The 24,291-nt window shown below is 39.7% G+C and overlaps 1 protein-coding gene across 2 annotated transcripts; it reads left to right on the top strand.

The window, feature by feature from the left end:
- Positions 1-12: 12 nt before the first annotated feature.
- Positions 13-23,715, top strand: Bora (BORA aurora kinase A activator). Of its 2 annotated transcripts, XM_051195297.1 has the most exons (12): positions 13-520; positions 1,093-1,260; positions 3,666-3,772; positions 7,290-7,335; positions 10,780-10,861; positions 13,583-13,639; positions 14,147-14,203; positions 14,668-14,831; positions 15,486-15,618; positions 17,924-18,513; positions 22,196-22,327; positions 23,480-23,713. In XM_051195297.1, exons 2-12 carry the CDS (start codon positions 1,108-1,110, stop codon positions 23,543-23,545), a joined length of 1,587 nt encoding a protein of 528 aa, XP_051051254.1. In that variant the 5' UTR covers positions 13-520; positions 1,093-1,107; the 3' UTR covers positions 23,546-23,713. The 2 variants fall into 2 exon arrangements, with proteins under 2 accessions (XP_051051254.1, XP_051051255.1); XM_051195298.1 differs by lacking the exon at positions 13,583-13,639 and having other exon boundaries at positions 23,480-23,715.
- Positions 23,716-24,291: the final 576 nt, after the last annotated feature.

The following is a 24,291-nucleotide window of genomic DNA, read 5'->3' as shown; positions in this document are numbered from 1 at the left end:
TCTCCACGGCCAGGCCCCGCCCACGCCGGCCCCGCCCCGCCCCCTGGCGCAGGGCGCCGACGCAGGGCGGCGTTGATTTGAATTTGGAGCCTCGTTCGCTAGCGCGGAACTCAGGGCGAGGAGTTAGCGTTCGAATTCGCTCCACGGCCTCGACGCCATTGGCCGGTTCGCGGACGGCGGTGAGACGCCATTGGCCGGCCGCCTCGCCCCGCCCCGCGCCCTGGTTGGCCGGAGACGGCGCGGAGGGAGTTAAAGAGTCGGCGCCTGTGGTGGGCTCTGCAGGACATGCTCGAACCCCCTCGTCCCCCGCGGGTGTAGGCAAGTCCTGCGTGGCCCCGGCCCTGGACCCCTCCGCCGAGCTGGGCACCCCTCTGCTTCCCCGGCGCCCTGCTTTGCCTGCGCGCTCGCCCCGACGCGAAGAAGGGGAGCAGGGAGACGGGGCACCTGGAAACTGAATGGTGGCTGGAAGTGACGTCTCTGCTCTTCGCGAGGGAGCCGGCTCGACTTCGATCTTCCAAAAGTAAATCCTTTTTCCTCTCATCCCCCGCCTGGCTGTAACCCTTCTTTGGAAGGAATGCATTGTGCTTTTTTGTGCCCTGGAGGGGTGGACGTCTTCGGGAAAACTAGTTAAACCCCCACCTGGACCCTGTCAATCAGCCCGCCCTAGTGAGGGCTAACAACGTTCCTGGAGCAGTAACTGTAGTTCTTTATAGAATTGTTGGAGCATCCGAAGGATGTTCTTGCTATTTAGCCTTGGGATCGTGAATACAGAAAACTACAGAGAGAATTCGTTTGGTTGGAAAGGTACTTGTGCTTAGTATGATTTCCTTGCTTCTCATCCGGCCAGAACTTATAGCTGAGTGGTGTGTATTTAACTTCCTCTGAGAAGTGAGAGCACCGTTTCAGCTTCCAAGGTTAGTTTCAGGATCATCTGAGGAAAACGTACAGGATGCTCTCTTGTAAGCTATAAAATAATCCCCAAAGAATCAGGTTTGGAATTAACTCCTTGTGAAATGTTAGATGTATCCTGTCAGGATTATTGTGTATGGTACTTAATAGTTTTAATATATGTACTTCTGATTTCTTTTTTAGTTTGCTTCCTGGGCTATGGGAGATGTGAGAGAATTAAAAATGCAAATAACACCGGAAACTCCAGGAAAGATCCCCGTTTTAAATCCCTTTGAAAGTCCTAGTGATTATTCAAATCTCCATAAACAAACCCTTGCCAGTCCTTCTGTCTTTAAATCCACAAAACTACCAGTAAGTTTTTCTTGCCTAATGTTTACAAGTGATTTTAAATGGAAGTGATTGCAAATGATTTTGAATGTAAATATCTTCCAGAAGAAGCCGGGTCACCTAGTTTTCTAATAGTTCTTCCAGCAAACATAATAGGAATGCCCTTATGCATTGGAATAACAGTGGACTAGTTAGGATCACTTGGTGCAAACTCTCTAGGAACCTCCACGCCAACACAGAAGCAACTAACGTTTCCCCAGGAACTGGACAGGCTTTGCAAGTCACCTGGTCTTGTTTGCACTACTCATATGTACCTCACATCAAAAGAAGCAGCCAAGAACAATGCAGGGACAAATATGGCCATGGTCTAATATGGAATTACAGACGCTGAAATTTGAATTTCATGTTATTTTTCTGTCTGTCATGCAATATCGAAACCTCTATTTTCTTTCTCCCGGACATTTGAAAACACCGAGCCCTATTAAAGCTCAGAGGTTGTTATAAAAGGGAGCTGACTCCTGTGCTATTGGAATAAATTCGACAAAGTGAACACTTTCAAAATAGAGAAATATGTGTGATGATTAACATTTATCAGAAGGTCCAGAAGGAAGTGTGCTCCTTAGGAATTTAGAGAAGGCTCCATGACTTTAGCTGTTTTTACTGTTAACTTGCTAAACTGGGGACGGTCTTTTGATTGGTTAACCACACTGACCTAGATAACCTGTACAGTTAGGTGTGCTGGCATGTCAGCTCGACACAAGCTTGGGTCTCAGAGAGACTCGGTTGAGAAAATGCCTCCATAAGATTGGGCAGCAGCCAAAACCTGTTGGGTGTTTTTAAAATTAGTAATTGATGTGGGAGGGTCCAGTCCATTGTGGGTGGTTCCATCCCTGGGCTTGTAGGCTAGGATTCTCTAAGAAAACAGGCTGAGCAAGCCAGTAAGCAGCAACCCTCAGGTCCTCTGCATGAGCTCCTGCCTCCAGGTTTCTGCCCTGCTTGAGTTCCTGTCCTGACTCCTTTGATGGTGAACAGTGATGTGGGAGTGTGAGCCGAAAAAATGCTTTCCTCCGCAGTTTTCTTTTGGTTGTAGTGTTTCATCATAGCAACAGTAAACATAACCAAGATACCAGGTGACTGTTTCTGCTGCATTTCATATCAGCATGGACAGTGAGAAGGTGTGGGGGACCATATACAATTTATGTGGTGTCATATTGGCCTCTGATTCATGATAAAATTTAGCCATCTTTTAGTGTTAATCAAAAGTAAGTAATGGAGGCTGAGAGGATAGCTCCGTTGATAGCATGCTTGCCATTTGCCATGCAAGCACAAGGGCATGAATTAGATGCCTAGATCAAAATGCTACTTGTGGTGAACATTTATAGTCCTACTCTAGGGGAGGCAGATATAGGCAGATCTTTGGCACTTACTGCCTAGCCAGCCTAGATTATTTGATATGCCAAGGCCAATGACAGACCCTGTCTCAAAACATGAGGCGTAATGTCCCAAATTGATCTCTAGCCCGCTTGTACGTGTATGTACTCAAACACATATTTTGTACCAACACAAACGTGGATGTGTATGTACACACAATAGTACAATAATGATTTCAATGCAATTTCTTGTTTGTTTTTTGTTATTTTGGTTTTCCAAGACAGGACTGGCTGTTCTGGAACTAGCTCTGTAGATAAGGCTGGCCTTGAACTCACAGAGTTCTTCCTCTTCCTCCTAAGTGCTGGAATTAAAGGCATGTACCACCACTTCCCAATATGAATTAAATTTTAATTAAACTTCAAAGCCAGAAAATATAGCATACTCTCCCAGTATGGGTACCATTGTTTATCTTTTTTTTTTTTTTTTTTAAGATTTATTTAATGTGCATTGGTATGTTGCCTGCATGTATGTCTAAGTATGCCAGATGACCTGGAACTGGAGTGACAGACAGTTGTGAGCTGTCATGTGGATGCTGGGAATTTAACCTTGGTTTTCTGGAAGAGCAGCCAGTGCTCTTAACTACTGAGCCATCTCTCCAGCTCTGGGTGCCATTCTTAAATAGTTTGAGGGTCAGTTATTTCATAAACTGCTGGAGCTTCTTCTGTAGCTAAGACTTTAATTCATTCATAGTGACAATAGATAATTAAAGTTTTTGTTTATTCATGATCATGGTTTCTCCCTCATGAGTGCTAACTGTGATATTTCTATACCTTTGTTACTCTGACTTTCAGAGTATTATGTCATTTTTTAAAATTACTCAGGTTTTGATATTTTCAGATTGACCTAGTGCGATTTGGTTACCATTTGCCATTTAATTTAGAGTGATTAAACTCAGATTTGAAAATACTTTTGTTATAGCCATCTACAGTTTTGAAGGTAACATTGGGTAGCATTTTGATGGAGTATTTTAAATATGTGTGTTTGCTTTCATTTATTAGACTCCAGGGGAATTTAGGTGGTCTATCGATCAGCTGGCTATAATGAATCCTGTAGAAATAGACCCAGAGGAGATTCATCGTCAGACCTCCTATTTAAGTCATTCTCGGTAAGTCTGCCTTTCATGTACTTAAGTGTAGTAACATACTGTTATGTAAAGAGAAATAAGAGCTTCTAATTAGCTACATATGTATATGTAACTTACCTATATATGTAAATGTGCCAAGAAAGAAAAAAATTAATGTGGATGTTTTTTCTGAGGGAGTTTAAAGAATTTTTGTCTAGAAAGATACCTTGACTTACAATCCCAGTCTATATCGGAATCCTTTTTGTGTACCACCAGCATGTGAGCGCGCGCACACAAAGACACACCACTGCTCTAAATACTTCTGTCTTCTAACACTTGATTAGATGGAAAAGCCCTTGAACATTTGTACATTTCTCTATAGTTGTGGCTTCTGATGTATTTGTTGTTGTCTCAGGATAACAAAAGACTCTGTTCAGTTGCTGCCTATCTGGGGAAGTCTAGAATCCCCTAACAAGCTAAGAGCTGATGAAATAGCATTTATTGGCAACAGAGAGCTTTCTAGGCATCATTGAGTTTTAACACAGTTCATTGAGGAATCTCAATTGTTTTTAAAAATTATTCTTTATTTACTACAGTGTCTGTGCGTGTGGGTGCACACATGCCATGGTGTGCGTGGGGAGGTCAGAGGGCAGCTTCTGGGAGTTGATTTCTCATTCCACCTTGGAGCCCAGAGCTAGATTTCAGGTGGTGAAGGTTGCCCTGACAAGGGCTTTAACTCATGGAGCCATCTTGTGGGCCTGTGCATTCTATTTCCTTTGAGTCTTCATGTCCCGGGCATAGTGTGCACTTCTCATGTCTAGTTTCCAAACACTGGTGTTTGTGCTGTTCAGTGATGCTCAGTGTGGCAACATGCTATTGACACCTCTGTTAGTGGACCAGAGCTGGGTTTTTAATTAACACATTGCTAGGCAGTATTGCTCATAGTTTAAAGAGCCTTTGTTTTATAGTCTGATTTTTTTCTTTGTCTTTGTCTTTCTCTTCTTTTATTACATAGAATATCCTGATTATGTTTTTCCCTGCCTCTACCCCTCCCAGCTCCCCACTTTTTGCTCCCCCCCCCCCCGATCCCATCCCCGTTCTCTTCTCCTTTAAAGCAGGCCTCTAAGGGTTAATAAAAAAACATACTAATGTGAAACATAACCTAACACACAGGGATTGAACAAAACAGCAGGGAGAGAGCACAAGCAGAGGCACAAGAGTCAGAGACCCACTCATTCCCATGCTCAGGAACCCATTAAAATCCACCGAGCTGGAGCAGTCAAGGAAGTGCAGACCCGCGCAGGCCCTGTGCACGCTGCTTCAGTCCCGCATACAAGCTTTGCTCGTTTTCTGGAGTTCTCCATCCACTCTGGTTCTTAGACTCTTGCTGCTGCCTCCTCTTCTGCAGGGTTCCCTGGCCCTAAGGGGAGGGAGTTGATGGAGACATCCCATTTAGGGCTGAGTGTTCCAAGATCTTTCACTCTGCATAATGTCTGGCTCTGGGTCTCTGTGTATTTGTTCCCATTTCCTTTAGGAGGAAGCTTCTCTGATGATGGCTAAGCGAGGCTTATAGTCTGCTGTGCTTAATATTAGAAAATAATCAAATGCATGGCTTGTCCAGTGTTTAATTTTCTATCATAAGATAGCTGTATTGTTAGTCAAAGGAATGGGATCTATTCCGCTTTGACTTGAGAATTCATTCACAGAGATGCACATGTTGAGATGTTCTTCCAAATGTTTCTACTCCCTTTTTTCTCTGCTTGCTATTCTAATGACCATTTACTCATAATTAATTCCCACCTGAATTCTTGTACAAAGGGAATAGCCTGAAGACAAGGCATATAGGATTTTAAGTTTTAATTCTGTAGAGAAGCTTAAAAAAAAAAAAATCAAGACTCACTTTCCCCCCATAAATACTATGTACTTCACTTTTTTGCTTTATCTCTTCAATATATTGAATTCCAGACAACTATGATATCATCAGAAAAACGCTACTTCCCGAGCTCTGCAATGCACTGAATATTAATTATTCCCACCCTAGAGAGCTAACTGAACAATTAGACCACAGTTGCAATACATTTTACAAAAAATAAGGGGTGTGTTATCTGGTTGAATCTAGAAAGAATTTTGGCGAATTTCAGTAGACAGATAAATTATATGAGGGAAAAATGGGGGTGTATTCTAATGTTAGCTTACTGATGTAATTCATTGAATGTTTATAAGGCTTCTCCTGAAGAAAGTGAAAACACTCATCTGAGTATGTTGACTCATTCTTAGGAAAGCAGTGGCCTCTGCTACTGCTTAACTAACCAGTGCCATCTCAGGCTGTCCTTCATTGTGCTATAGCACACACAGGAACATTGGAATAAACAAACACATCCGGTCAGAGCACTGGCCACCTGTGTACATCACTGGTGTGTAGTACTGTGCTAGTCAAGGTCCTCTGCCCTATCTGTCACCTGTTTTCCATTCCAGCATTTAACTGATTCCAGCAATCAGCTGAGTATTTCAGCTCAAGCTCCTCAGTGAAAGAGCTGGAGGTTTTTGGAATGGGATGAAGCCAGATTGGAACTTCCTGTAAACTAAAATTAATGGATGTACAGCCATTTTGACATGGCTGTGATATGGCCATGATAGTAACGGTCACTGAGTTGTTACACTCAAAATGACGATCATCCAAGCCAGGACTCGTGGATGACTGTCATTGTTTATTTTCTTCTAATTCCCTTACTTGAAAATTTCGTTTAACTTAAATTTCTGAAATTCATAAACCCTCATACTAGCTTCCCTTTTTTCTTTCCTTTAATGCAGGAACAGATATGTACATGAACAGTTACTGAGAAAAATAATATGAAATTGTATTGTCTTTTAAAATTTATTTGCCAATTTTTGGATGGATTGCAATAATTCTTTCCTGGAATGATATAAAGAAGTGGTCTTACAAGGCCAGTTGCCATATCCTTGGCAAGTGTTGCCTTGTGCTTGGGACCCGACATTTTGTATTAAATTTTATAGCAGAGAAACTTGTGTTGTAATTCTGTATTGTAGTAGAACAAAGAAAGCATTTATTTGGGCAAATTTTTATATTGCTACTATGTTTCAGAATTATTTTTACTTGTCTATTCAAAACAGTACATTGTTTAGTTCCTTTCAGAATAAAAGTATATTCTAAAATAACTACTATAATGAAATTGCTATAACTGAAAAAAGAGAATTTGGACAATTGCTAGTTTTCTTTCAAATGAAATACTTTACTTCTATTGCTTAAAACACTTTATTTGAATTATGTTGTTGGTAGTAACTTGATATATTAACATAATCCTTTTAAAAGCAAGTTTTATTCCATTAAACTTTGAGTGAAAGGAAAGTGAGCCTAATAGCTAATGGTGAATTTCAGAATACTGCCGTTAACTAATTGGTGCCAGTTTTTCCTTGAAAATGAGTTTAATATTTATCAGTTTTCAATGAAGAGAAATTACTTCCTTGAAAGGTTATTATTTTTAATGTTCAATAAGCTGAAGTAATGGCCTGGTTATATTTCTCCTTTATCTCTGTATAGAACAGATAAAGATGTGGAAGACAAAAGACAAAAGGCCATTGAAGAGGTAACTTAATACTGTTACAATCATTAAGCCAGCCAACAGTGAATTGTGCATGTGTGCCCTCTCCTTGAGGAAGACTTGAAATCTGTCACTGTCAAAGTGCTCCCCTCTAGTCCTCATCGCTCTCCTCCAGTCCTTAGTGCTCCCTCTTGGTCCTTAGTGCTCCCCTCCAGTTCTAGTGCTCCCCTACAGTCCTCATTGCTCTCCTCCAGTCCTCAGTGCTCCCTCCTGGTCCTCAGTGCTCCCCTCCATTCCTAGTGCTCCCCTCCATTCCTAGTGCTCCCCTCCATTCCTAGTGCTCCCCTCCATTCCTAGTGCTCCCTCCTGGTCTTTAGTGCTCCCCTCCATTCCTAGTGCTCCCCTCCATTCCTAGTGCTCCCCTCCATTCCTAGTGCTCCCCTCCATTCCTAGTGCTCCCTCCTGGTCCTTAGTGCTCCCCTTCATGCAGTGCTCCCCTCCATTCCTTAGTGCTCCCTCCTGGTCCTCAGTACTCCCTCCTGGTCCTTAGTGCTCCCCTCTATTCTTAGTGCTCCCCTCTATTCTTAGTGCTCCCTTCTGGTCCTTAGTGCTCCCCTCCCCACCTGTTTCCACACCATTCTGAGTTCTTTTCAGGACCCTGAGTTTTCCACCCATCGCTGTGTCTCTCTTAGGCTTGGTGCTTCTCTTCCTAGACTGATCTGGTTTTGACCAGTACAGTCCTCTGATCATCATGTCATCCTCTGCCCAGCACAGTTTGTCTCCTTGTGCTTTCAGAATACTGAGTAGCCCAAACTCCTGATTCAACTTGGAGTTTCTATAAAGGAAGCTGAGTGGTTTAATCCTGCACCTTCACAATGACTTTGTCTTTTGTTGTAATATTTAAGCATTTTTAACATTTACTTACTTCCAAGTTCAAAGGTTAGGTCTTTGGTTTCTTTGTTTTTAGTAAAAACAATGAAGCCACATTTTTGCCTGATTTTTTTTTTTTTTTTTTTTTTTTTCCTCAATTAAATACTCTTCCTAGCGTATTAGGATTACCGAGTTCTTTGCTGAGAAAGTTCTTTGCTGTGTGTGGTAGGGACATGCTTTGAGCTCTCCTTTCTTCCCTCTCGTTTCTGCTACCCATCTCTATTCCTTAGCTATTTAAATGTGTTAGTCACCTAGCTTCATTCTCATTGATTTTATACCTTGTTTTTGTTATTTTTTTCTTCTTTCTTAGATTTGTAAAAGTAATCACCTGTACAGAGAGTTTTGTATTTTAGTAAGAATACATAAACACGTCTTGTTGATAGATTTTAAGTTCTCTCTTTACATCGCAGTGTTGTGGTCTGTTCATGTGTTTTATGTACTTGTAGTGGGCCAGTAAGCAGAGGCTTTGTGGATTTCAGTCTGAGTTGGTTTTGCCATATTGCCTTGCTGAGAGTCTGAACCATTTATGCTCCTTGTTTATCATGATGCTTTTTCCTCTCCACAACACTGATTATTCTCAAACTTTACAATGTCTGATGTCATATCTGGGCTCCAGTTCATGTTGACTGTTACTGTTTAAATGTGTGTGATATTTCATAAGCCTACGGGTCCTTTACACTTCTTCTGCAACTCTCCTATAGCATTATATCTTTCCCATTCCTTTTCATTTCACATATTTTCCGTTCAGACTCATCCCTGCTTTAGTTAATGGAATTAACTTCATCCCATCTGTAGCACAATAAAAAGAAAATGATTTACCCTGAAAATAAAGAGGAGGGAAAAGTACTGCATTAGGAGCAAAAGACATAGGTATAGACAGACAGACAGATAGAAGATGGATAGCTAGACGACAGACTTTTACTGTGTTCTATCTGTAGCAGAGTAAAAAGAAAATGTTTTACCCTGAAATAAAGGGAAGGGAAAAGTACTGAGTTAGAATCAAAAGACATAGTTATAGATAGACAGATAGAAGATGGATAGGTAGATAGAGAGATAGATGACAGATGATGGATGGATGGATGGTTAAATGTAGTTGTCTTTTGTTCATTTGGGTAGGATGGATAGTGGCATAGAGGTACATGTGTAACAACTGGCACTCTCTTTGCATACCTCGGATGGTTTCTGTGATTGCTGCTACCCATAATATAAACACTCTAACTGTACTCAACTTCCAGTACTAATACACTATCCCTGAATGGGAAAAGTGTAGTTGTACACACATGTGAGACAAATTCCACCACATATATATACAAAGTGTAATTAACTTCAGGAACATAGATACTGACAAATGTTAAGTATCGCGGTAAATAAGGATCAGGATAAACAAATAGGCCGAATAGATGTTTATTCAGGGAGAAATAACTTACAACCTAGACAGATGAACACCAGGAAATTCAACCCGATCCTCTCCTGTCCGAGTCACGCCAGAAAAAGCGCCTTTCCTGGCCCCCTCCGACCTCCTTTCATAGGTCATTTCTGCCCATGGCTCCACCCCCCAATGGGTGTGGTCAGTGCTATAGAAGGACTATTTCACTACAATTTTCCTTTTAGTCTAAAGAAAAGATTTAGGCTTAATATAAAACTATATACAAAACAGTGAATAACAAGTGTGCTCTAAGAAAAGGAAAATCAAGAACAAAATGACCTACATATCTAGTCCTAGGGTGAGGGCATAATGGAGTTTACAATAGAGTTGTCCTAAGCTGGAAAACGTAAGTCTAGTACCTAATATATCTAACTAGGAAGAGAGAATAATAATTGTGATAGTTTAATCTTTAACCTCATCAAGACCTGAGAAGGAAATTAACAATACTAGAGTAGACAGGAAATGCGGATGGACAACTTCCAAAAGGTGCAGCAAGGACAGAAACAGCAAGCCACCTGAACAGTCACCCTAGGTCTCACAGCAACGTTGGTACACCCAGATTTGGCTAAGGCCAAGAGAACTTGACAGACCACAACAACAGCAGGGAGGTAGAATGGCTGTCTTACCCTGACTTGGCAAGGTCAACAACGTTTTGAATGATTCAGTATAATTTATTTAATTGTAAATTTATACAATTTTATATTTAGTATTGACTTTAACAGAGGGTATCTAAATTCTTGAATATTTGGTAATCAGATCTTGAAAGTCACTACAGGCTAAAGTCTATCACACCATTTTCTTACATGTGTACCTTTATCTCCATTTAATCCTTTCTTCCTAATTTTACATTTGTCACCAACCCCAACACAACTTGGTAGAGAAATGAAAAGTAATTTACCTATGAGTCATACCCTTAGCTTCAAATTTAAATGGTTGATTTAAAATATTAAGATGTCTCCATATGTGTACTTTATATTTTTTCCCTTTAACTTTAGTCAGTTATGTTGAATATGAACATTTAAAAATAAACGTAAGTTAGTACATATGACCCACTTGATGACCGTTTGAAAATAACGAAGGTACTCTTCCATTTGTGGAGTTTATGCGTAATTGTGCAACTTGAATTTTCCCAGTTTTTCACTAAAGATGTCATCGTACCCTCTCCCTGGACTGAGCATGATGGGAAGCAGCCTCTAGAGCTTCATCCCAGTAAATGTGAGTACTCAACATGCCAAAACCAGGGTGTAAGTAAACGTGAGTATTTGGCACGCATCTCTAAGAGCCGTGGCTGCAGACCACTGTAGAGAAGTGTCCGTGTACTGGTTTCTGTGAAGAGCCTCTTAAAATTCAGTTTCCACGTGACAAGATTAACTCCTGGTTGAGTAAAGATCAAACCTTAATTGAAATGTGATTGGGGTTTCTTTGGTTGTTACTGAGATTGTAAAAGTTGTGAAGCCTGGATTAAAACGAGGTACCTCAGATCATCCTGTATATCATCAGCCACTACAAACTAACGTGCCAGGGAGGTCTGGGTACTGTTAACTAGAGGAGTAGTCTTGGCTATTTGGTCTTTTTTTATTCTGGTTTTCTATTGGGAAAATGAAAGGATTAAGCTAGAGAATTATCTTCACAACTTTGAAATTCTGTGTTCATGCTGACATTTTGATAAGTACTAGTCTCTCCCCCACCCCCCATCTTTTAAATCTTAGGTTTTTGCAGATGAGGAAACATCTGTGTAATCTTATTTTTTATTATTTCTATTCTGAGAAACTTTTTTTGCTAAAAATGAGGCAGTGTCAGGAAAACGAAAAAAAAGCATAGTCTTTATAAAGACGACCCAGATGGTTGTAGCATAGTGCAGTGGTTAGCAGGGCTGCACTGTGTAAAATGATGCTGTGTGACAAGCCCTGGGGAGTGTCAGTCCTGAACGTATACAAGAAGTTATATAAAAGGATACTGTTCCCAAGAATCTTTTTTAAAAGTTCTATTCATATTTATGCTTGTGTATAGAGGTGTATGTGTGTGTGCACATTTGTATTTTCAAAGATGTTTTCATGACGGTCACCCTTGGGAAACCTTCCAAAGAGAGTAGATTTATTTCATGTCTATAATAATAAAGAGGTTTCCTTTGTAGCAGATTTGCTTATAACTCATTATAGAAGAGGATTTATTTCCTTCCTTTCTTCTTTTTTTCCTTCCTTCCTTCCTTTCCTTTCTTTTGCTTCTTTCCATCCTCCTCCTCCTCTCCTTTTTCTTTTGAGTGAGGTCTGGTGTCCAAGGCCTGATCTTTTGATCTTCCTGCCCCTACCGTCTGAATGCTGGGTTTACTGTGGTTACTGGTAATAGGCCAGCATACCTAGGGGATGCCATGCTGGGTACTAAACCCAGCTATACATGTTAGGTCCACACAAGGGATGCCATGCTGGGGTCCAGCCCAGGGCCCTCCGTGCTAGGTAAGCATAAGTGTTATTTTTGGCCCCCTTCTGGAGCTTTCAGTGTTAGTTGATTGACGTTTTTGCTTTGGGCCTGTAGCAGCACAGGTAGTCAGTCAGTGAATGGTGCAGGGAACCTGTTTTAACCATGAGCATGTATGGAAGAGAGGAAACAGGGGACTTTGGTCCCAGGTAACCCTTTCAGGGCTATACCTATTGGCTGATAAGTCCTTCAGTGAGGCCCACACCTTAAAATGTATCCTTTTCTAAGTAGCACTAAGCTAAGGATAAGGCCTTTAACACGGGCCACTGCGAGACATTCTAGATCCAAATGATGGCCTCCAGTGTCTGTCAAGCGTGCATTATGTGTGACAAGGCTATTCTGTGTCACCTCCTTGAGGAGTGGCGGTCTGGATGAATGGGAGGACACTGTCGGAATGCTTGGCTAAGGGCAGAGTTTGGAGGTTTTAGGAGGTGGAGCTTGAGAGGAAGTAGGTCACTAGAGCAAGTGCCTGGGAGTATTTTGTGCCCCCCCCCACCCCCGTTTCTGCTGTCCTGCTGTGAAGACATGTGCTCTAGCATAAACCTTCCCTTTAGTAAGTCGATTCACTCCACTGTTTGAGCGCCACAGTGAGAACAGCACTGAAACAGGTGGCAACATTGCTAGAACAAGGGACAAAAATTGTGAGGGTTTGTAAGCCACTAAGGTATTCGGACTTCATTCTGAACCCGCTGTGGTTTTATAGCAGAAGAGCATTAGAGTCCAAAATTGCACTCGCTTCACATTCTGACAGTATAACAGGAGACCTTCTTTGGCCCACACTAATACACCTGGTCTCATTTAGTGTTGGTCTACTCAGTAATTTCTCACTCGAGCTGGTGATTGTTAAGTTATAAAATGGAAGATTTAAAAACCTGAACCGTCTTTTCCGACAGGGTCACTCTTTGTAGCGCTGGCTGTCCTAGAACTCTCTGTAGACCTCTTGATCCTTGAATTCACAGAGACCCTCTTGCCTCTGCCGCCGAAGTTCTAGGATTAAAGGTGTGCACTAGCATTCCCTGCAACTGTATTGTTGACTCTTGATAAAAACTGAGAATCGTCTTATTTATCACCTTATTTGGTCAAAACAATCTAACTTTTTAATTGAATTTATCTAAACCCATTTTGGGAACATTAAATGACAGAATGTGTTTGAGATATTTTGGCCTTACTTGCTCATTCAACAGTATATATACATATCAATATCACATTGTATACCAAGACCACTTGCAGTCATTTGTCACTAAAAACTGCTAATCACATTATCATTTAGTTTTATAGTCTTTTAGTTTTATTCTAACTTTTCCTCATTAGATAATCCAACAGAAACACAGCAAAATTTTAAATGCAGATGTTTATCCTTAAAATGGGAAAGCCTCTGGTGTGAAGAGTTTTACTCTGAATGATGTGATCCTGAATTAAATACATACAAAATGACAATTTTCTGTGTAAAATGTTTTGCAGGCCTTAATAGCAACAGTGACTCTCCGAAACTGCTGCTTCCCTCTGAGAAATGCAATGGTGGGTGTGAGCAGGGTCTGGAAAAGACTTGTTGCATAGTAAGCTACTTTGATTCCAGCATAGTCCACCACACAGTATCGCTTTACTTTCAGATCAGACACTGTTTGCTTTGTGAATGAGCCGTATGCCAGGAAAACTGACTTTGACAGACGGATGCTTTAGAAACAGCAACCATGTGTTGCTTTCCTTTTTGAAGCGTGAGATTTGAGAATTGATTTCAAGCCTGGGAAAAGTTTAAAGAAAACACAAGTGGTTTGCTGGTCTGGGAAACCCCCTAGTGCCTGCTGGTACCCTGTCCGCTTCCGAGTACCGGTCTCAGAGGCAGGAGCTAACTTCTACCATTGGCAGATTTGCGTCAGGAAGGTGGCAAGGGATGTACTAGAGTGCAGCAGCAGATTGACTGTCCTGGAGCATGCTGGGAGGTGGTGGTTGGCTGGCACATGCTGAACTGAACGTCACATGCCTTCACTGATGTGTGCATCCGTGTATCTGTTTGCTTATTTCCAGCTGCTTGTCAAACTCTGCTGTCTCTTCCTGTGGATTTTAATTTGGAAGCCGTGTTGGGTAAATACTGTGACCCCTGTCTTTATTAACACAAACCGAGGCTCTTGGGTTGTTTGGCTGTTTGTAAATGGCAGTGCAGCCATGCCTTTCCTTAAGCAGGAAACTGCCCTACATGGTTCTGTTTCTTGAACACGGTTGGAGTTAGTGTTTTTGTCATAGTGAATGTCACTGTGGACGTGAAAGATGAACTGCATTTTACTACTAATGACCAGTCAGGTGTGGGGGGGCACATTCCTAGCAGTCGGGTTGAGATAGAAGGACTACCACAAGTTCAAGTCCAGCCTGGGTCTGTAGTAAGCACTGACGCACAACACCAGTAACAGCAAATAAACATGCCAAACATAAAGAATAATAAACATCACACATATATGTATTGAAAAAATTCCAACATGTTTCATGACAATTAGGTGATACAAGTGTAGTTCTTGCAGTGATCAGTTTTCTCTGTTAACTGTTAAATGCAGGAGACTATTTTAGAACTGATGATGCTTCGGACCAATCTCCTGGGAACCTCAGTTCCTCATCTCTAAGAAGGAAGCTCTTTTTGGATGTGAATGGGAGTATCTCTGACTCCTTGCCTTCAGCTTCTCCCGGAAGCCCTCCTAGCAGTGCTGGAGACTCTCTTGAGGTGTTTTATCCAATAGATTTGTCTCCATATAGCCTGTGAGCCCTGTGTAGACTGCATGTACCGTAAAAAGTGTGCTAGCAAGTGGCTGGTTAGTGTGTTGTAGATATGCTTGAATGTAGATACTCCATCACACCCAGGAATATCACCCTTGGGTGTTTGTTAGCATTTTTGCAGTTTGTAGATAAGATTTCAGTGAGACTTCAGTTTTGTATTTAAGGTAGACAGGGTGAGCAAATTGATCATTGTCTCAAGGAAACAAAGCAAGGGTTACTTACTGAATTACATAAAGATTAGCGTAACAACTGAGTTAGCATTGATGGAGTAAATAAAATACTTTATTGCTATTTTCACAGACAGCTACTTGGTATGGAATATAATGAATGACTTGTTTAAACCCAATTCATTATTTTTTTTTTTTATTAACTTAACACCTTCCAATGTTTAGACATTTTCTTTTTCAAGATTTTTATAGCAGTCTTAGTTGCCTTTGTTTCAAGATTTCTTTCATGGGTTGGTTCTTGTGAATTCCTAGTTTGTAAGTATGTTGTGAATGAGACAAAGAACATGCAATATAACTGTGACAAAGAGAAATTAACTATATTTACTGATTACTAACATTTTTATTTTCTAATTTATTATTATTTTTAATCACAGGGACAGTTTTCTTCAAGCCCCATTCAAAACAGTGCAAGAAAATACAGTTTGGGGAGCATAACTAGCCCTCCGGCTATTTCCTTACCCACTTTCTCACCAATTGCACTTCAAGTAGGAAAGACACCACTGTCAGGTATGTCTCACAATAACATACACAGAATTTGTAGTGTCCACATTTATTGCTAAGAAAAGGCTCTTTTAGCAGTTAGTAGTGAATACTTTGGTATTAATTTGTAGAAACTATGGAAAGGATTCGAAGGGCTAGGAGTTGCGGTCTTGATGGAGGTTTGAAAAGCCTCTCCTTTTCCTGGGCTGCCAATCAGGATGCAGGTCTGCTGTGCCCAGCACCACGCATGCCACAGAGTGACCCTCCGAAACTCTAAGCAAGCCCCCAGTTAAATGTTTTCTACGAGAGTTGTAGTAGTCGTAGTAGTCGTGGTGTTTCTTCATAGAAATAAAACAAAGACCCCATTTCAAAACAAAACAAACAAACAAAAAACAAAAGAGGAGGCTAGAGGAACACGGAGTTTGCTGTGATGTGAGATTGTGTCTCCCGGAAATGTCAGAAGCTGCATCCATGACATGTCACCATCATGGCTGCCTAAACAGTTTTGACCTGAACAAGGATAACACCAGTAGACATGCTAACGTGGTAAGCCCTGGAAGAAAATGTATAAAAGTAACATGGTTATTGAGCAGGTGGTATGTAGGAACACACATGAATGTAACACAAAGAAATAGTAGCCATGAATTTGAAAGCAGTAGTACAGGGGGCTAGAGAGGAATGTGTGCAAGAAGGCATGGGAAGGGAGAAACTGTGTAATTATAATACCCCAACATTGTACAACGAAAGAAGGAAACTAATGTAAACACCCCAAACATTTAACAACGAAAGAAGAAAACTTAGGTAAAATATAATAGGATGTCAGGTTCCTCCCATAGAATCACTTTTTGCTCTATAGTCTGCATCCTTATCAAATAAAATTGCCATATTTGGGAAAGAAAGGGTGGTGGTATAGTTCAGAGTAGAGTATATGTATATGCTATGTATTGCCTACATTCAGTTCCTTGCACTACGAAAAAGGCTGGAGAGATAATTTATCCTCAAAGTCAAAGTCTAAATTTCTCAGGAAATTTTTCTAATCTAGTTTAGTTTGGGTTTTTTTTTGTTTTTGTTTTGTTTTTTTTGTTTTGTTTTGTTTTGTTTTTTTGAGACTCTGTAGTTTTGTTGTCTACCATCTATCCTGGAACTCTCTCTGTAGACCAGGCTGGCCTTAAACTCACAGAGATCCTCATGCTTCTCCTCTTCCTCTTGAATGCTAGGATTAAAGGCGTGCGCCACCACTGCCAGGATTAGTTATTTTCATAAGCGTATTTATTTCACTCTACCAAAAAAATAAGTTCTAGAGATAAATTGATTCTTACATGCCTTTTTACTTATAGTAATAGATTTTGACAATCAGGTATTCAAATCCTGTAATATATACTTGGTTAAGGTTTTTAAAATAAGTATGTTCAGAAATGTATATACTCTTAGAAAAAACATTTAACAGTATTTTTGGGAAAAACTATGGAAATTTAAAAACTTTGCTTTGCTTTTCTATATAGGGATATAGATGTGTTGATAACAAATTTGTACATTTTTGTCCATGGATCTTTATTTTTCACAAAGCATTTATTTCACAGGTCATTGAAATTATTTTGTTGCTTCAAAACCATGCTTTTGAACCATTGCATACATGCATCATTCTATTTGTCTTATTTTTGTTTTGTTTTTCTTGGTCCTGGTTTCACCCTTAGGTTAATTTCCCAGAAGTAAAAATTCATCAAATGTGGCAGCTGTTTTGAAGGCTCATTCCCTACATTGTACTGGGGATTGAACACAGGTCTTACGCATGCTAAGCAAGGGCTCTACCACTGCTCTGTGTCCCCTGCCCATATTTTTAAGGCTCTCGATGTAATTTACTTACTTTCTTCATAAAAGGTTATATCAATTGAATTTTTCATTATAAACAATGTTAAACTAAAGCATTTATCATTTTGATTATTGTTAGGCTCCTTACTATTATAAATACCATTTTCCAGTTTTTGTTTGCCCTTTAGTATTGTGGCAAGTCTGTTAAATAAAACCAACACATTTACCAAGTACAGTTGTTAAATTGTAGCTTCTAAAAGCCAGCTTGTTAGGGATCTTCATTGTGTATGAACAAGTTTGGTATAATGCAGTAAACTTATGAAGAAATAATTCACAAGAAATAAAGTATTTTAAATAGAATTTGGAGAGAGCCGTAGAAACAGTTTTGGAGGTTGAGTCTGTTGAGGTACATACTGCCTTTCATTTTAGTATATACACAGCTGTTACAGGAATCCTTATTTTTTTAAATGACTTCTGTTTTTGTGTTTTTATGACGTGATTTTTTTCCCCTTCACTCTTTCAGAACAGAGGAAGTTTACATTTCATTCTCCTGAAGCTTCATATGGAGCAAATTCTATGGGGATCACTAATCCAAGCATCAGGAGTCCATACATAGATGGCTGCTCACCAATTAGAAACTGGTCTCCGGGGAGACTGAGAGGTGGTCCTCAGTACTTGTCCTCACTGATTCGGATCCCTTTTACTCTTGAGACCCAAGATGAAGATGAAGAAGACAACATTCCCTCCACAGATGTCTCTCTACCAGGCACAAATGCAGCAGTAGCCCTTCAGCAGCTGGACTGTGAGACTTCGGCATGTGCCAAGCCTGTAGTCACTGCCATGTCTGTTACACAGAGTCAGTCTAGTGCCTCGGAGAAAGAGCTAGCGCTGCTGGAGGATGCTGAAAGCAAGAGGGAAAATGACACCGTGGATATGTTCGATCCTATAGACACAGTGGATGAAAGCACCTGGATAAAGGAGCCAGTGCATATTGGCAATTCACCCATGGCTGATTTTGTGAATGGGATTGCCTTCAGCATCGAAAACTCTCATATGTGCATGTCGCCTCTTGCAGAAAGCAGTATTCTGCCCTGTGAAAGCAGTACTATCCAGGTAAGGCTTTTTAATATTTTAATGTCTCTGACTCTGGGTGGTACAGCGTGAGAAAGGTAATAGGTTAACTGTGAGGTGTTTGCCTTGTTAGAACGATAAAAGGCTAAATGTGAGGGCTGTAGCATTTGATATTTTAAAGTTACCAAGGCTGCTAAGCGTGATAGCGCACACCATTAAGCCTAGTGCTTGGGAGGCAGAGACAGGCAGATTGTTGTAATTTCAAGGCCAGCCTGTTCTACAAAGCCAGTTCCAGGCCAGCTAGGACTCTGTAGCTGCTTTAAAAAAAAAAAAAAAAAAAAAAAAAAAAAATCAACATTACCAAAAGAAACCTGGAGGATTGGTGACATATTTCATATTCCCTATTAACTGTTGGCTGCTGGGAATAGTAGTAATGAGCAGAGAAGAAATGAGCCTGGTGTTTCTGAAGACTCTGTTCAGACCCTCTCTCAGGAGATGCCTGACTCCTGGGAATCTGCTATCAGAAGAATGCAGCTTCCAGCATAGTACTTATAATACTTGTTTTCTAAAAATTGAATGGTTTTGTTTTTCCTTAATGTGAATTCAGGGAGGAAGAACAGTTAGAGCACTTCATGTGTAACTTTATACACATGAAGCAGTAAACACTTTTGCATGTAATTGTACATTTCCAGTTTTCTAAGAAAGCTGAAGTTTATAAAGCAAGTAAAGGACAGAACCAGTATTGCCACCAGCAGCTCTGCATTATGGCATCTTCATACATGTTTGCTGATTTTTATGACTGTAGTACCTCTCCTGGCTTCTGCATTCTTAGTTTTAGAAAATATTACAGTCTCTTTTAGCTTACATATTTTAATTTGGTATCCTAAGCACACTAGTCAAGTTTGACTCTAAAGGTATTGTTAACTTTTTTTCCGCTCATTTTCATTTTTCCTGTAGCAAGCTTTTTATAGAGGAATTTCAAAACGTGTTTTGTTGAAGTGTATATTAGTCATGTAGAACTACCTGTTGGAAGGTTATGTTGTCCTGTAACTGTAGTCAAGAACTCATCACCTAATTTCTGCATGGGTATTGTACTTCCTTCCTTTCCAAGACTGTCATACTTTCCCTCCTTACATTGAGCTAAAATGTAGGTCTCCTTTATCCTTTCGATTGTCTTTTAGTTTGATACGTTTGTATACATTGTATCAAGTGTTCAGATACAACAGTGCTTTCTCCAAGCCTTTTGACTTAGGTCATTGGCTTTGTCCGTGGTGAATGGCTGTCATCCCAGCTCACTTTGTCCTCACCTTGTGAATTTCCTTACCACACCTGTTTTCTGTGTTCTTTTCTGGATTACTTCTCATTTTTCCTGGAACACATTTTCTGGTGGCTAAGGAAGAATGTGTTTTTTCAAGAAGTGTGTTCCTGGTGATGTGATGGCTATTTTAGCTTAGACATAATTACCCTTTAGAACTGAAAGGTATTACTTTGACTATTTTCAGTTATTGGTGAAACTTTTAATGCACAATCTTCTACAAACATTGCCGCTTACCCTTCTTTCTAAGTGGGATCTTTTCCTGGTACACAAGGGTACTCCAATTCCAATGGCTGTGAATTGTCATATGGGTGCAAGGCCATTAATTCTCTTACTATAAGATAGGACAGGTTCTCTGTGCACATTGCTCTCTCCTGTACTATTGGGTTACTTTTGCCTTCATACAGTTGTATTAGAACCAAGTCATGAGCCAGTTATTTGGCAGTTATATCAGAATGAAGAGTAATTGGCAGACTCTTTTAGCAACCTGATATTTACATTTCTTATCGAGTATCTATTGAATGGTAACAGAAAAGTTAAAGGACTAGGCCAGTGCTGTGTGTGTGTGTGTGTGTATGTGCGGTATGAGTATGTGTGTTGTTTGTGTGTGTGGTGTGTGTCTTTGTATGTGTTTTGTGTGTGTGGTATGTGTGTGTGTGTCTATATATGTGTGTACTGTGTGTGTGTATGTGGTGTATGTGTGTCTTTATGTGTATGCTGTGTGTCTGTGTGTGTGTGTGGTGTATGTGTGTGCTGTGTGTGTGTGGTGTATGTGTGTGCTGTGTGTATGTGTGTGTGTGGTGTGTCTGTGTGTGCTGTGTGTGTGGTGTATGTGTGTACTGTGTGTATGTGTGTGTGGTGTATGTGTGTACTGTGTGTGTGTGTGTGGTGTATGTATGTGCTGTGTGTGTGTTGTGTATGGGGGTGTTGGTACTCAGCATTATTGTAAATAAATGGCTCTTGTGAAGTTAAAAAACTTTAACTGGAGCCTCTGATCTTCATCTCATTACTATATGACACTGAGTTGACCTTTCTGAACCTTCACTTCCTTACTTGTACAGAGATGTTGAAAGGACAAAATAAAAATGGCATTACAGTGCCACAGAGGACCAAGCATTTTCATTCAGTAATTGCTTGTTACAGCACATACCTGTGGTCCAAAATTTACATTTAAAAAAAAACGTTTGCTTCAAAATCCATGCTATTTGAGCATCATAGTATCTTTTTGGGTTTTTTTGAGACAGGGTTTCTCTGTATTGTTTTGGAGCCTGTTCTGGAACCCACTCGAACTCACAGAGATCCTCACGCCTCTGCCTCCCGAGTGCTGGGACTAAAGGAGTGTGCCACCAACGCCCTGTTGAATCATAATATCTTGAACTGACCCTCACTAGGATGTCAAAAAACCTTTTTGACTAATGTTCCCACAGTCTATACTATTTCCTATTCACACAGCAGCCATTGCAGTTATCAAGCTGCCCACTAAGTTAACATGTTACTTGTATTCAAAGAGTTTTTAAAAAACTTAATATTGACTAAAAGCAGTAACATAATTTTAGCCATTTGTATATGTAAAAAGCCAGAGAATTCTTAAAAGTGCAAAAAATACAGTAAAGTTTTTGACACCACATTGCATAACTTTTGTAAACATATGTATAGATTAATTGGGCATAGTGGTACATGCCTGTAATCCCAGCACTTGAGTCTGAGACACAGTTGTGAATTTGAAGCAACACTGGGTTAGCCAGTGTTAGAAAACCAAGTAGAACTTTTACTGTGCCTAATTTGTAAGCTAAATCTTACCACAGGTATGTGTAGGTAGGACAAAATAGTAGACATAGGGTTTGGTATCACAAGTAGTTTGAGGCAATACCTGGAATGTCTTGGAAGATATCCTCCATGATAAGAGGGGTTTATCTACCATCTTAAAAGTGTACAAGTCATTTACTCTTTTGGGGCAAGCCAGTATGTTTTATAACAACTTTTTACATATGTACCATAATGAACTGGGTATGAGCATTATGCAGGCTTTATTTTGTATTATTTTTGAATACTCCAAATAGCATTTAGAAACTATACAAGCAAGCAATTTTGAGATAAGGAAACTGATTTTTGTTTTTATTTTCATTTTGGACATGATCCCAGAAGAGCAGAAAAGCACTTGGTGACTTGTCTACTGATGCTAGAGGAATTACAGTTCCTTCCCATGTAATGTATTTTATAAAGTATTACAGTGAGAAGCAATTTTGTGTAGAGCTTTTATGATTATGTATTGAATTTATTCATTATGATTATTCTGTTGTTCAGATGTAGTGAATTATACTATATGCTCTCTTAGCCTTTACATTTCTTACAATATTTCGTGTAAATTAGAAAAATGAAAGAGTTTGCAGTGTTTTTTATTCCTCCCAGATGGACAGTGGCTACAACACACAGACGTGTGGAAGCAATATCACTGATATTGCTGGGACAGAAAGCTACTGCAAAGAAAATGTCACACAGTCCTTTGAAGTGGAAATGAAAGCTCAAGTTTGTAATATAAAGGTATGGAGCAAACAAGTTGATAAGAATATAGACTGTCATCTTTTTGACTTTTTCAACCTGTCTTTCCACCGTTCTCTATAGCTTGTCTTGCTTATGCCCCCGTCTTGTCCTGTTATTAAGTAGATGTTTTAAAAGCAGACACTCAAGAGTTCCTCACGCTCCCATGGGAGAGAATGGTTGGAGAAGGAGAACCAGCTCTTCTCTAACCATGGAAAGTTATGTCCAAAATGGAAACAGCAAAGGCAGAAACTTTTGCCTCTAAAATTGGTTTTTCTGTCTTTGAAAAATTTCAAAGCTAAAGTTCAGAGCTAAATATAAAAATAATTACTATTAGAGAGGAAAATAGTATTACTGATTACATATCAGGTTCAAAGCACTTAAAAGATTTCGTGTATAAGTAAGTAGTCATATAAAATAACGGTCTCAGTATTAGCACTGTTGTTTATCATGCACTTGGAAAGTATTAATCCTCTCCTATTCTTTCCTGAAGGATTTCTTAAAATTTATTAGCCATCAAAGGTTTTCATTATTCTAAGGAAAATAAATGTATTTCTAGTATGTCAAGAATTTGTACTAATATAGCATACTGATAAAAGCATTTTATGAACCTTGATATGATGGTTACAACTACACATTCATATTTGAAACCCATCATCTTAGGAACTAGACAGGACAGTCTCTTACTAGTTTATTATTATACCTATAAGCATTAACTGCAACAAAACCTGTTGCCAAGTTCATTAAGAAATCAACCATATTTTCCCTTATTACATGTAATATCAAAACAAGTCTCTTCTAGTATTAGTATCTTTAACAAAGCTGATTCTGATAATCCAGCTCATTTCTTTTATTCCTCAAAACCTAAGCTAAAAGGCTTCTTTTAAACAATATTAAAATACTAACTTCTGGGCTAAGTCTATTGCTCAGTACAACACTTGATTACTAGCATACCCAATATCCTGGTTCAGTCCCAGCACTACTAAAAAAGGAAAAATGAACACAAGAAACAGAACATCCCAAACAAAAATTCTTATCTTTACTAGCCCTTCTGAACCAGGAAATCAACATTTAGATTTTAAAAAATAGTTCACATCATTGTTGCACTTTTGAATGTCCTAAACTGAAAACAAGGTATTTTCTTCTTTCTCACAGCACGACCACACAGTGCAGAGGTGCTGGGTGAAAACTGCAAAGGCATCTCAGTGCAGCAGCCCATAGTCTCAAGACTGAAGACCAGCATAGCACTCAGTAGCCCCTGGGGTTTACACACGATCTACCACGATGGTGCCTAGCTCCCTCTGTAATGTGAAGTCAGTCCGCAAAGGAAATCACTGACAGGAACAGAAGCTCCACGTTATTAAATTACAACCTTATTTTTTTAACCAATAAATATTTTTGTATTTTCTTTGAGTGGTTTGTTTAACAAAAACTTAGGACCAGCTGATGGTTTTCTCCTACAGTATCATTGAACCACTTGTTAAGACTTGGAATGATAGTTCTGAATTTAGCAAATCTTAGAATTTGATAAAAATGTTAAAAGTGAATGCACTGTTTGCTTTCACATGAAAACTGTGTGAAAGAAATTTTCAACTATAAAACTTAATGAAGAGGTAAAGGAAATGAAATGGACTCTCTAAGATTTATTTCTGTGGGGAAATGACTTAGTTTTTAATACTCTAGTGAGTGTAAACACTAGCACTGTCCTGTACACTGCCATCTGTGAGGGTGAGTATGTGATGCCACAGTAGTATATGTACCACCATTCCTAGGGTGTCCCTTAGGGCTCAGTCTTGGCTAGGGAGAAGAACAGAACACCGGAGAATCAGAATTATCAGGAACACTGGAATTAATTCCTTTTGGGCTTATAACCATGAAGAAACAAAAGCTAAATAAGAATACATTTTTAAAAATCTGTATTAGAAAAAGATATGCATTTGGAAATATCAAAAGACTATTTTTATATT

Source organism: Phodopus roborovskii, unplaced genomic scaffold (assembly GCF_943737965.1).
Source record: "Phodopus roborovskii unplaced genomic scaffold, PHOROB, whole genome shotgun sequence".
NCBI lineage: Eukaryota > Metazoa > Chordata > Mammalia > Rodentia > Cricetidae > Phodopus > Phodopus roborovskii.
The sequence above is the reverse complement of the archived record's forward strand: the minus strand, read 5'-3'. Positions and strand labels throughout refer to the sequence as shown.